Source organism: Zerene cesonia, chromosome 23 (assembly GCF_012273895.1).
Source record: "Zerene cesonia ecotype Mississippi chromosome 23, Zerene_cesonia_1.1, whole genome shotgun sequence".
In the NCBI taxonomy this organism is placed as follows: Eukaryota; Metazoa; Arthropoda; class Insecta; order Lepidoptera; family Pieridae; genus Zerene; species Zerene cesonia.
This window is the reverse complement of record NC_052124.1, coordinates 562,515-577,150: the sequence shown is the minus strand read 5'-3', so window position 1 is coordinate 577,150 and position 14,636 is coordinate 562,515. Positions and strand designations below refer to the sequence as shown.

Genomic DNA, 14,636 nt, shown 5'->3' with positions numbered 1-14,636 from the left:
TAAATCTAAACAAAATGTATAAAAAGTAACGCCTGTTCGAAAATGTGTGTTACATTTGTACGAAATGAGATATGCCCAAAAGAGAAATAACTTGACGAAATAAAAATATCATGTTATGGTCTTTACAAATTATACATCTGTTTTCCTTTTTAAATCACACAATAATGTAAAAAGACTTAACCAAATTTGAGTGGAGAAAAAAAAAACAAAATTTTTGTATGCAGGCTGCTTGTTATGAGATAACAAGACGCAGTTCTCGCTAAAACAACGCTAGGTCCTAACGCGCTTCAAGTTATTGTGTATTTTGGCCACTAAAGTCAAATGTCAATGTGAGTCTTAATTGTATTTTGACTGTTTACAGCCTAAAGCCAATCTGTACTAGTAATATAAAGCTAAGTTTAGTATTTTCTTGTGTTTGGTTTCACGCGAGTATTATACATTTAGAAATTAAAAACTTTTCAACGGATGAATAAATCGCGTTTAAAATCCGTTGAAAAGTTTTTAATTTCTAAAAGCTAAGTTTGTTTAAACGCGCTAATTTCAGGATTATAAATTAAACATTTGCAAAATGTTTTGTGTTATTTTCATTTAAGAAGGAAGGCTTAAAGCTTTTATTACACCATATACGACGTGTGTAGAATCGATGGGCTCAGCTTGTGAGTTAAAATAGTTGAGCAATTATATTTATTCACATAGAAAGGAACAGTTTTACTTAGCTGCTATAACGCATCGTTACGTATCGTATCGTAATCTTTATGCAAGCTACGTTTTAAAACTTAATCTGCTTCTAGTACTAATTTTTATTGTTATAGGCTTTAAATAGGTTAAGTAAATAAAAATACATTGTAATTTTTTACCATTTATTTAATATATTTGTAACAAATATATGCTTTACAATGAATGTTGATCCTAAAAGGGCTTCCCTTGTAAATGTTATAATAAAGGTACAGTTCTCTTTAAATCTATGTTATATTCGATTTAAGCATATAATTTATATTTACAAGTATGTCTGTGACCATATTTTGAGTATTTATAAGAGCACATACTTTGTTGACTACTCATTCCACTTTTGTAATACCATTATATTATATAAATAGAGAGGATATGCTTTATTCCATTTTAATAAGGTGACAAAAGTACAAAATTAAATCCTTCTTTGATATCAATAAATGTAAGAATTACATTAAACTGTGATCGTTTACAAAATCGCTAACGAATTATACTTCTATTGTTGCTAATAATAAAAAAAGAATTTAATACAAAATTTCTTTTCCGGTAATGATCTCTTTTTATGATAAACGAATCTTTATGAGGCATTTAATGTGACCTAAACTGGAACAATCAGTTTAACAACTGAGTTCACGTGTAATTCAACGAGATGATGTATAAATGGTTTCGTCTGTTACATAAAATAATAATTTTTAAAAGACTAGGTATAAACATGATCGAAATCTTAACAACGTGTATAGTTTAATCTCATACATATATCTATATGAACGTCTCTTATAAAAATGTGATGACGAACTAAAAATAACAATAACGCTCTATACATATAATATACCCATAATAATTTGTGATTACCAAGTTTATTAATGCAGGTATCCATTTACAATAACGCTCAGACTATCTATTATGGCATTTTCAATACGGTCTGACGGTGCCGAGGCGGCCCCTGGATATTGGTTCCGCGTAACTATGGCGGAACTTTGTCGGTTGCCTTTCAGCGAGGTCGCGGAAATCTCTGTAGTCCCTTTCGTAAAACCTGTCCCTGTCTCCCTCCGCGTACGACTGTCTCTGCTCATCCAACAAACGGGAACGGCTGAAGGCTCTCTGTCTGTCGGTCCAGTCCCGTCGCCTTTCTTCCACTATTGGCTCGATGATTTCGTCCTCGTCCACGTGGCGATCTACTTCCCTTCTGTCACGTTCGCGGTATCTATCATAATCCTCTCGGAGTGGCTTCGGCTCGATCCTGTTCAAATAGTCCTCAGTGCCGTACTCGTATCGCTTGAGGTCATCGCGTTTCCGGCCGACGCGCGGGAGCCTCTCTATCTCCCTGTGACCCAAGTCCGTCCCGAGGTCGCGGACTCTGTCTTCCTTCCGCCTCTCGGGCTCTCTGTGAGAACGTTCCGCGTCGCGGTGAGGACGCTCCTGTTCTCGCCGAGAGCTCACTTCTCTGTGACGTTCCTGACGCTCGTCCCGTCGTTCTTCCTCAGGAGAAGAAGTCGAGCGACTGTTCCTCGCTTCTAACATACTCCGCCTCATGGCCATGTGCGCCTCCAGCTCCCTGTTGAATCTCTCCCTTTCCAAGTTCTTGAATTTTTCCTTGGCGACGTTGAATCTCTCTTTTGGTGACGCTTCTGCTAATTTTAGACTGCCTTCGCTGGCTCCTCTCTGAAGTTTGCCGAAGCGGCGGTCTTCGACTCTGTCTATACTTCTGTTTGATGGCTTGGTGTCTGGAACGTATCGCCGTCTGTAGTTAGGTGTGTCATCGGCATATTTGTCAGTTTTGTCTTTGTTGACGCGTTCGAGAGATTCGTGTCTAAATCGCCGTTCGAAAGTGGCTTCGCGGAAGGGGGCTAGTTGGTCTCTGAACTGGTCGGCGAAGTCATCATTGTAAGCGGGAGTCCTGTCGTAATTGCGCGGGGAGAGGGTGCGACGCGGGGGCGAGGCACGGCGCGGAGAGGGGGCGCGGCGCGGCGGCGACGCGTCGAAAGCCTCGTGCATCATGTACGCGGTGCTTTCTGCCCAATCCTCCTCTGAAAAGGTAAAAAAACAACATAAGAATTGATAGTTAACTCATGAAACTCTACATGTCAAAAAGGAATTCAGTTATAATTATAGTATTATTTGATTGGCAAATAAAGAACTGCCATGTTGAAAAAGTTCAGAGTTGTCTTTTTTTAAAGAAGATATCGTATATATAGAAATGAATTTACGTTTTAATATTCCAAATTATCTTCATCCAATCAAATCAGTTATATTGATATGATTGTGAATTAGCAAGTTCAATACGAATTTAATTCGCCATGACATTGTAATATTGTACGGACATCGGAAACAAGAATAAACATGACCGCGACAAATTCGGTTTCAATGAAAAACTTTAAATATTATTTGCATCTGCCACTTACGAGGCAACAGTTGGCCTTATTGTTGAACGAGAACAAACAATAACTGCCTATTATCATCGACAAACTTCGCATAATTTCTGCTCTAGAAGCCCACTTCGTAATGTTTAATATATGCGTGACACCTGCAAACTGAGGCATTGTCTGTCACTTTTACTAACGGGACCGAATATCATCTTCGACCAGAACAAGTTTAACTCATTTCTAAAATCCGGATTGACATAGAAAGAACCTGTTACACTCCCACGTGCCGCTATTTTGACATTATCGGGCATCTCGGCTAAAGCATACGAGATTCAGGTTTCACTTATTAATTTCCTTTTTTCATTGTTGAACTTGTGAGAATGGAATAATCAGCTTTTGCTTTTTACTCAATTATTTTTAATTATCGCTGGTGTTTATGATTTACCGGCAGTGGGTTAATTAATCTTCTATTATTGTAGAGTGTTCTGTTAACATAACAGATGCTTTCGTAGAAGCTCAAGGCTGATGTGGTTTAATAAATAGTTCAACGTTGGTTCTTTTAAAATACTGTATATAAATGCCTAAATATTATAAGACTGCATTTAAAAGAACTGCATTTGAATTAAAAATCAGTGCACGTTAGCAATGACCCTGCCGTCTTGTCTCCCTCGTGTTATGTTTTACGCTAGTCAAAACGTGAGAGGTGCTTTAAATCGCGTACTTAATACGATCGTGATTAACTTGTGAGGTTAAAAAACATAACTGTAAGCGGTCGTGTATACTTAAGTATGGGTGAAGGAATACAGGTAAAAATGTGTTCATTTCACATGAACCTATTCTTGCTTGTTTTAAATTAATTTTCAATTTTACCAAACTTGTTGGTAAGAACATGGTGTCGATTGGTGATTGTATTTTTGTTTGAAAATACTTATGATGAAGCACATTTTAGAGCAACATACAAGTGGACGTGCATTCTAGATAATCATATAAAGAATGCCGTACAAGACTTGATTAATTTTGTGTAAATTATAGGATAAAAATTTAGAAGGAATGTTGGAATCAATCTGCAATATTCTTTAATTTCTGAATAGTTTATTTGTTTCAACGCGCTAATCCCAAAAACTTCTAGAGCGAATTCAAAAATTCTTTATATACAATGGACGATGCTGAGGTGGAGCCCTAATATTTAATAAAGTAGTAGTAATTTATGATACATAGAGATGTGTATGTGATATAACAACAACGTATATTAAATACAAGTCTGAAGAATAATTATCGGATTAGTGAATTAAATTTAAACGAATAACATTACTGAATAGTTACAACGTCTAATACCACCAATCAGTCATTCAAAGTGTGTTCAACTTTCGGCTTGGATGATTAAATACGAGGTTCTAATTGATTGATTAGAACCACACACGCCGAGAAACCTTCATCGTATAAATATTGAAAGTATACTACACTTGTTTGCCTCGTCTTTGTTTATAATATCAGTGGTGACGTCATTTACTACTATTACTACGACTATTAAACTGCAAACGCGCCGTTATTTTTTCAAGTTATAAAAGGGAACCGAACTATGTATGTTTTTCATTTAGTCTATGTTATTTCTGTGTTTCTTTGTCTTTTATGTGTGGTTTAAAGTAATTCATAAATAAATACGTATACACATTTATTAGGGACAAATCAATTGGCCAGTTGGAATGAAATTTAATATGTAATGTGTAGGTTTCAAGACTTTAATATAGACTTCCAAGTTCTTTATGATAGAATACACTCAATCTCTATTGGCATACGTTCATAATTCCTATCATATATAAAGCACAGATAACATAACACAATACTAGAACAAAGTGATTTTTTACTGAGGAGATATGTATATTTTTTTTTGAGATTTTTTCGATGCGGACAGTGTGCAAGCTAGCTTATACAATTTATAAGTACATTTTGAAAGAATGAGGAATATATGCGTGCTATGTTCACCGAGGTGGAATGAAGGTAAGCAAGCGATCTTGAACCATTTGAGAAGTGAGAGATTGTGATGTATTATGTTAAGGCTTTGTAATTATGTTTATTAAAACGGTTCTGAAATAACTTCTTATATGTACTTTTAATAGGTATTATTACATATATAAACTACATATGGTAACAATGATTTTTATTTAGAAAAAGGCCACCGACGACCCTTGGGGGTACTTCTCTGTATTAATAATACATTTTAGGAATTTAGGTTGGGATGTAAGTTCTTGGGACGTACCTATTTTCCCGAACCTCTTGATAAGGCTTGAGTAAATGTATTATTTTAATAATATGTATTTTGCGTTAGATTTGATGTGAGTATACTAAGTGAAATTGTTACGTTAGATAAATTGCATATTAAAACGTTATTTTTATTTGTACTGTGTAACTTAACATGTATTTTTAAAAAGAAGAAGATCGAAGGAACTTTAACAGTTATTATTACAGTGACTTGAAAGTTTAAGTGAGCAGGTGTAAATGTTTAAGAGGCTTAAAAGGGTACAAAACATATTTTAAAATGTTGGACGTGAACACACTTTTAAGGTTTTCGTGAACTGTTAATTACTTTTGTCGTACAACATTATTGAATAAGTATCCTATTAAGCGTTATCGTAAATTTGTTTTCATCCTTACTAATATTATAAACCTCATAGGAGGCCTGTGTCCCAACAGTGGGAACATGTATGGGCTGATGATGATGAATATTATAAAGGCGAAAGTGTGCTTATATGTCTTTCCTTTACATCGCAACATACCGATTTTATGGTAATTTTTGTTCCTGGGGATAGTTAAAAGGCTAGACAGTGGCATATGTTTACGTTTTACGACGTTGAAACATCTCATTTCCATGACAATTTCCTTTAAATACGCGGGCGAACCCACGGGCGGAAAGCTGGCTATATATTCACTATTTGACGTTGATAACTGAATTAAGTTTAAACGATTAACATATGTGTTCTTGTTTTAGTATCGTAGATTGCGATATGACTATAAGCAATAACTGGTGTGGTTATAGGTACTCTCTATTAAAAATGGCAAAATAACGTGAACTGAATTTCCATAGGCTAATGCAACCGTTCTGTAATAACCTATTGAAACGTGATAACTTAATTACATACGACGCTCAAACAATTGAAGTCCTGGGTGAGAACAAAAAACAACTGCTTGGAAGCAATATTCATATATAGTACAAGATGCTAACAATTTTTAATTGTCTACATAGTCCAATTGTTCTTACAATTAACCGGGTAATGTTGATAAAAATCGCCTTAAGCCTTCTTCTAAATCCCAATACTTTATACGTAGATACATAAAAATTAAAAGTAATTCTTTTCATAGTAAAGCATGAAGCAAAATAAAGACAGCCAGAGTTACCATCTCAATAATAATATTAGTATGGATAAATGGCAGGTGAACCTTGAAGAGTCGTGAATGTTGAAATTTGAGGAATCTATTATGATACTTATTTTCTATTTAACTTTAAGAAGCGACACTATAAATGCATAGTAGTAAAATTAAAAGGAACAATTTACACAAGTCGCACAAATAGTAGTCATAATATAATTCATGAAAAAACAAAATAATCTTTATTGTGTCTTTTTTTTTAAACTTGTATGTACCGATTTGAAAAAATTAAAAACAACACTCGAAAAATATCCACACGACGGTAAAAAAAATATTAAAAAACACCCGCGTTTATGTTAATCATGATATTTAAACTAATTACGTACAATTACTTCCACAACGTAAGTGGATAAACGTAAACAACGACTGGTCACGAATGGTGACGTTACTGCGATGGCTAAAAATATTTTCTTTACAATGTAATCATCTTAAGACTATAGATTTGTACGGACTAAATAATCTTTTGCTCTCAACTTTAAGTTTTATAGCATGAATGCTATATATTAAAAAAATTAGGAACAGGAAGAAATCGATTATGATTCGGGATTCGAATCCGCGTCCGCGTCCTTCGCCATTGTTAGAATTATGCCAGTTATTTGTGTGTCAATATTTACAAGTTTGTCTGATTGTTCTTCACTCGTAGAACAAATGAATAATTATGAACAAATGATTAGAACAAATGAATGCGTATTAACGGTAATTCAGGTGAAGCTGAAAATCATGTTAACGAGTAAGAATAAGTGTTGTTCTAACCTACTACCTAGGTAGTAAATGTGGTGTTTTATATGAACCTTCAATTGTCAAGAAACCGCGCAGGACCGGGAAAGATGGAGTTTGTTGATGTTCTCGTCTCGGAGGCCAAGACCCACTTCGGGGTTTCAGCGCCACAGGAGTAAGTAAGTTAGTATATGAACCTCATATATTGAAAAAAAATTACTGTGTTTATGACTTTCTGAGATCTTTACCTACATATGCAATTAATTTCCAATATATTCAAGGTAAATTACACACATATGAAAACTTAAAAAAAACTCATAACATACCAGAAGTTTCTATAGAACATTTAACTTACCGCTAGTACTATGATTGTCGTGTGGTCTGTAATCGTTCCTCTCGGGGGATGGAGCCAGATCACTTCCAATACCAGAACTACCCCCGGAGGACTCCAGCTTGCGCCGCGCGTTCACACCCACGATGTTCTGGTTCAAGCAACGCCGGGTGTCAATGTTGCTGAGGTTCCCCTTCTGTCTGTGTACCGTGTCGTAATCCCGGGGTGGAAGGAGGATTGGGCTTTTACCTAAAAGAATGGGAATATAAGTTACAATATTTGCCCCTTATATTGCAACTAAGAGGGGCTTCCTGTACTGATCAATTTAATCTTTACGTGAATGGAGAATTGTGCTACCTATAAGTAGATAATGTAGGAATATTATGTTATAAAATTTGCCTTCACATGACAACTCTACGAGGTATGGTTATTTTAGAGAATTTTAAAAATGGAAAACTTTATGACGTAGGTAACATGATTGGCATCATAGATGTACCATATATATATACATATACACATATTTGTTTTGGGAATTGTATGCAATAAATTCTGCTGCTGAAAAGCTGGTACGCCGCTAAGATCTCGGCTGACATGTGCATATAATGCTTACAATTAATTCAATTTAATAACATATAAGAGATCGTCATATTATAAATCGATAAAATTATCTACACCAAACACCGTGCATCATTAGGTTCTAGCCACATTGTAAATTACAAAAGGTTACTAACTACAGACATCACTTTAGATATAATAAACATATAGTAAGAATATAATATATTTATAATAAAATGGATTTTTCATATACGAAATGTGGTGTCTTTTGGTTTATATTGATTCAATCTGAGTTTTGCATTTTAAATAACTGATCAATATGCATAGACAATTATCTAGATCAAATATAATTCCTATTATTGTAACTTTTTCAAAGTTAGTAAATAAATGTATTATTGTAAGTATCTATCACATTTTATGGTTCAAAAAAGTTCCAATGCAAAAATAACCTTACAGATAATCTATTGCATATTGAGGTAAAATATTACCCCATAGGTGCATGTAATAAGGTGCATAGATTATATAAAAATAGTGTTACGTACATAGTGAATAGTGCTAATACATAATAACCACACTAAACTACATCAACAAAGCACACATAAATAAAATACATACCAAGTGCACACTAGTTCTACGAAGCGCAAGCTACTGAAAATTAAAAAAATACGACTGACCTATTCCCTTTTTACCTGTAGACAACTTTTGCTTCAACTCTGCGGCCAGACTGTCGTATAGATTGGCTACATTTCTGTCTTCATTGCTCCCAGAGTCTGATTCTCTGGATACTTCGCTGCCCAGAGACGAATCTGGCGGCTTCTTGCTGCTCGGCAGGGCACCCCTCATTTGAAGTTTTCTCTCAATATCTGCGAACTTCTTCTGATTTTCCGGTCGCTCGATTAATGCCAGCAAATGGGTGTATAGCATTTCCGCGGTATGGTCAGAGTCGCATCTGAAAGCAAGTTAATAGATTCTTGCATGAGCATCGAGTATTATATACTATACGCAAAAGATGCGTGAAAATAATGGGTTATGGAACGCTGTTCTTCAAGTCTATTTGTACATAATTGTAGTTATATGGCTGTTGGTTCAATCTACTAAGATTTCTTTTATAAAATTGGTATGTGAAATTTTAATTCTGATCACATTCGTCTACATTCCAGAATATGCATCATACCTTACACACCTTCAAAAAATTCTAAAAACGATCCTATCCCTTCACCCTTTCTCCGTACAATCGAATCGACTACTAAAAACAGCAATTATTGTAATTGCAGTTACACATGTTCTAAGGCCTGAGTCTATTGCAAATTAGGTTATTACTGCACCATAAAAGGACGCACCGTCACACGAGTGACCGAGCCACTTGCAAGATTCTTTACTAAATCCGGCTCAATGAGTTCCAACAGTTTTATGAAAACGTGTCACATGGACTTAATGGCGAACTGTTGAATTATATTCAACTAGCTTATTCCTGTATTTGACTGTACTCGTAAATTATTAATTTTCTGTAATACTTTCGCAAGGGAAAAGTGCTTTTAGAACTTAATGTTTTTTGATCGAGTAATAAATAATTGTAAAAGTAATAAATAGTAACAATTGTAAGATCCCCGATCCCCGTTGTGTTTTTTTTTTCAAAATTTTGTTAGAAATTTATGAAACTTTATGAAGACACACAAAACGTTGTAGTTAGAAAGTTCTAGTCATATTATTAATATGCTATGCATATTTCTTTATTAAATACTATACTAGCACCGTTTTCGTCAACGCTTTTTCAAAGACTTAACATTACAATATTTTCGCTTCCTTAATTATGATGTCAATCAGTTAGCAAAAACTTTGCTTAATCTAAGATTAATGGACGTTGGTCATCGTTACGCACACTAACGATTTGTTTATGATCAGTAAATGACGTATAATTTAATTTAATGAAGTCGTGGAGTGACTTCTTCAAACACTAGCCGTAAATAAATATAAACGTTTACATCTTAACGTTAGAAGTGATCATGAGCGATCGAGAAATCTTTTAAAATGAAATCGAAAGTTCTTCGCAGATTACAGAAGCGCGATATTTAAAATTCAATTACATATAGACATAAATTATACGACCAATATGAACATAATATAGTATAATAATGCTTATCTCATATTTTAGGTAGGTAAATGTAAAAAATCAGTCGTTAAGTCGATTTGAAAGAAAGTTGTAAGTAATTAATTATTTCTATGTAGGCGCCAATTACGGACATATTTTCGTAAACCATACTAATCAAATTAATTTGCAACTACGCATAAAATTCGAATTACCATAACCGTATCAAATCGTGTTACGTGTACCGCGTGCTTCAAGCATTGTGCAGTCGAATAGCTATGTAATGCCAAAGTTGACTTACAAGGCCCCTTTTGTCACAACATTCATCACACTTTACTTCATTGATCGACAGCTGAATTAACGAACATTGAATGAGCAAACACGTGTTAAATTATTATGTGATATTAATTAAACAACTCATTTTATCATACTAAAGCATAAACATTTCAATGTGTCGATTGACATAACCTACAAAATATATTTTCATTCTCCGCTGTAATTCAATATAATTTACTTCTAAATGTATATAAACATAATTATAACAATACGTCATATGTACATTTGTTGATAAATTGGGCATATATGATAAAACTAATGCAAATAACACTTGTAATCGACGTTTATTTAACATTCGCTTTTATGTCTAATAAAATAAACAATAAGGTTTTTTCGACAACCTTCAAATAAGCGCTGCTATATATTATTTTATATAACAAGTTAGCTCCGGAACTTTTAAATTCACCAAGTTCCAAGCACACTTAAGACAATTTCGCAATAAATTCAATGAACCGTATAAAAGTATTAGTATAGTGACTTTTAAAGAGGATGTTGCAACACCAAGAAACGTACACATGGGCGGGTCACATACGAAATACCATTAATACATTCTTACATTGAGTAATAAAATCACCAATGTATGCGTTACTATTGTAACAGTCGTTACAGATCATGATCTGTCCGCTTCTGGGCCCTTGGCAGTTGGCCACCCACTAATAAATTATTAGACAGACCCTATTATTACGCTTATTACTGATGAAATTTATATAAAGCAATTTTGTCATACCGGCAAGTATAACCTTCGTAATAATGAATATGCTAAAATATACGAATTTTAGAGTGTACCTTTTGAAATTACAGCCTCTGTATTTAAATGCAGCTATTTGTTAACATTAAGAATTTAAATGGGTTGTATGGTGGTATGTATCTAAAAAGAATACACATTTTTTTAGCCTAATCTCGATTTTACTCATATTTATTTTACGAAGTAGACAATTATTATTTCGATATAATAGATAAACAATATGGTCAGTCGGCCATATATGGCCAGAAAAACGTATTTAATTTATAATTAACTTATATGAGGTACAATAATTTTCCTCTTAACGACATACATATTAAAATCCATAATGATCGTATGTTAAAATAATTATTTGCATTTATTAGAGAAGCTAGCGAGTGTTCATCTGACATGCAATGTAATTAGCAATTATCGTAAATACACATACATTGGCATCACATGATTTGTATTTGTATCATTGAACATGTTGTTGTGGAAATCGAATAAATTATGATAATTTTATTATTTCTAATGCGTTAAATCAGTAAGAGTTATTTTTGCGTGCCAGATCGTAAACCACATTAGCACAAACTAACTTTTTGGTTTATGTTATAGACAGCAGGTACCTATATTTTAACCAGTTTATTTCTGAAACCTAGCAATACAAATTTTCTTCACTTTTCTTTCTGGACAAGTTGGTTATCTGCCTTTTGTGTCCTGCCAGACCAAGATGTTTTTCAGCACTGATAATCGAATCTAGGATCTCTGTAACCTCAAGATCGTTAGTCACTGTACCTATCGTTGCATATTACTGTAATTGTAGGTATCATTCATAGTACTAAATTATGTTGTTCCATCTCAATTTAAGATTTTTTAAGTAACTTGAATTTAAGTATTTCAAAAGTTATTTAAGTGTAGTCACATTAATATTAACTTATTTGCGTGTAGGTAATTGAGCTCAATAATATCTTGAAAAAACTCGTCCGAATTATAATTTTTATAAAAAACAAGCTGGTATGGCGACATTTATTCAAGGTGTTTTATATAACTTAGTTTATAGTTGTGTTGGTAAGGTCGTCTTGACTAAGAAAAAATTGAATTTAAGTTTCTTGTATTACAATAAATATTACATTTAAACGAAAAATAGTTTTAGCAGTTTCTATGGAAACTAATGAGATCTTCTATGAAAACCACGAATACTAGAGTATGCTATGGCTTATTCTTTAAATATGTTTAAATAGAGCCAGATGATACTCAATATTACACAATAAATACTTAATAAAATATAATAGTTTAAAAAAACTATAAAACACGCTTTAACAAAAATCATATTTTGCAAATTGAAAACTGGAATAATTTTATCAAATTAGTGTATTGTCATCGGTCCTCAATAAATCTACAAAGTTTGAACGAAATCTGGCCGTTTAAAGTGGGTCAAAATCGCGCCCAAAGAAGTCAGTTACAAACAAACAAACAAACATACAAACAAACAAACAAACAAACATACAGGTGAAGTTAATAAAAGCGTGTTAAAATAGATAAACTGACGAAACGCGATAAACAGCTTACGAGTTCTTAATTATTTAAATGCAGTGAAAGTAAATTTACTGCTTGTACGATTTTCATGTATTTAGTACCTTTATTGTCTGACTAGAAACATGCGTATAGTCTATTTTAACTTTAATACGCAAAACGATATTATTAAACGATCTTATACTAAAAAAAAAGAAAACATATAAGATATTAAAAACTCACCATTGTATCACACAACACAACGATTCTATATGGACTTGTATTAATGATTAAAAAAACTAAATTCGATTCACCAAGTGCATTATTAATTGGTACACAAAACTCGTTTTAATAATAGTATAACATTATTGGCAATTAGGTGAACGATTTAGCAAGTTTATATCCTGTTTTATTTAGCATACTAATGTCAAGGTCTGTGTTATATGTTTTCGAGTATAAAACCACTAAAGTAAAAAAATACCTTGAAATTCCACCGATGATCTGCGTAATGATATTTAAGTTTTGTTGTTTTAAGTTGTATACGTCTTATGGTTGGTCATGTAAATAATTGCAATAACGCGAGTATTCAATATACTTGAAATATGGATGTAATTATATACTGACAAAGTATTTATTATCTGCTTGTGACCAAAAGCAAACTAAACTGTAATAAATGAGTATTGCCTCTTGTCTCTATAGATATAATGTCTATAATATTCACAAACCAACTACGTATAACTAAACATTAATTTGTTTTTGTATTTTGAGTAAGAGAGAGAGGGAGAGAGAATATTTGAACTTTTATTAGTTGTTCAGGAGCAGAAATTTATTTTTACATCTGTTGTAATTTAACCTTCTCCTGGCACGTTTCATTGTGGAATGTGAGACCTCATCGTTGCATGGATAGCAAATGAGGAAATTGACAAAGTTCGATCTCAATCGATGCAGAACAAACAAGCAATTTAATTAGACAGTTTCAGAAGGATTAAGAGACGCAATTTTTCCACAATCCGGACTCAAGGCGTACCCTTGCGCAAAATGCTGACAAAACACAAACGCCAAAGTGTCAAAACACTTTTCACTTCATGCTCCGTCAACACCCATTCAATCTCGATATTTTCAACATCTTATTTTCGTGCCGTAAAGTTTTTTTCATCGAATAACCGGCGGGGCGCGATCAGTGAAAGTTTACATTTTTATAACTTATAATACAATCATTATTAAAAACCTGTCATAAAGAATATTTCGCACCCGAAACGAATTTAAGGAATTCGTAAATTCTTTTCCAACTCTCGACTAGTTTTGGTGATTAGCGAAAGTTGAAGCAATTTGTTTGTCGAAGTATTGAAAAGGAAGGAAAGTGATAGGTTATGGTTATGATTTGAATATTAGAGTAATTGATGTTCTTACATTTATAATAAAACTGTCATATCTTTACAACTAATGGAAATACCACAGAATAACATTAGGTGAAAACGTACCGGAAGACGACTATATTATGAAAATATTTCAATAATATGCAATTTAATCTATATATACTACTATTATTAATTTGAAGAGTGTTTATTTGGTTGCTAAAGTGCTAATCTCAGGATCAAATTGGAAAATTATTTTTGTGTTCTATAGAACAAACGGGCGCGCAGCCGTAAAGCCGTTTTATCTAACACAAATAGAATTTGAACAAAGTGGACATCTTCAAAAAAGTAAAATACATGTACTATCATTTTCCCTCTGAATTTTTCTTAAGAACCAAAAAAAAAAGAATGAGGAAACAGCAAAGTATCAACAATCGTCCATTACAGGAACACACGTTTTTCACGAGGTCACAGCGCTCACCTCTGCGCTACAAACTTCTATATAAAT

At 33.4% G+C, this 14,636-nt stretch overlaps 1 protein-coding gene across 3 annotated transcripts in view; it reads right to left on the bottom strand.

Annotated features, from left to right (window-relative positions):
- Window positions 1-846: 846 nt before the first annotated feature.
- Window positions 847-14,636, bottom strand: part of LOC119836147 (serine/threonine-protein kinase PRP4 homolog) — a 53,227-nt gene continuing 39,437 nt past the window's right edge. For 2 of the 3 annotated variants that reach the window (XM_038361395.1, XM_038361396.1), the window contains 3 exons: window positions 8,793-9,067; window positions 7,588-7,812; window positions 847-2,756 (listed from right to left, as the gene is read on the bottom strand). In XM_038361395.1, coding sequence (XP_038217323.1) covers window positions 1,642-2,756; window positions 7,588-7,812; window positions 8,793-9,067 — 1,615 coding nt within the window. In that variant the 3' untranslated portion in view covers window positions 847-1,641. The remainder of the gene's footprint in view (window positions 2,757-7,587; window positions 7,813-8,792; window positions 9,068-14,636) is intronic. The other variant, XM_038361397.1, reaches the window with a different exon arrangement.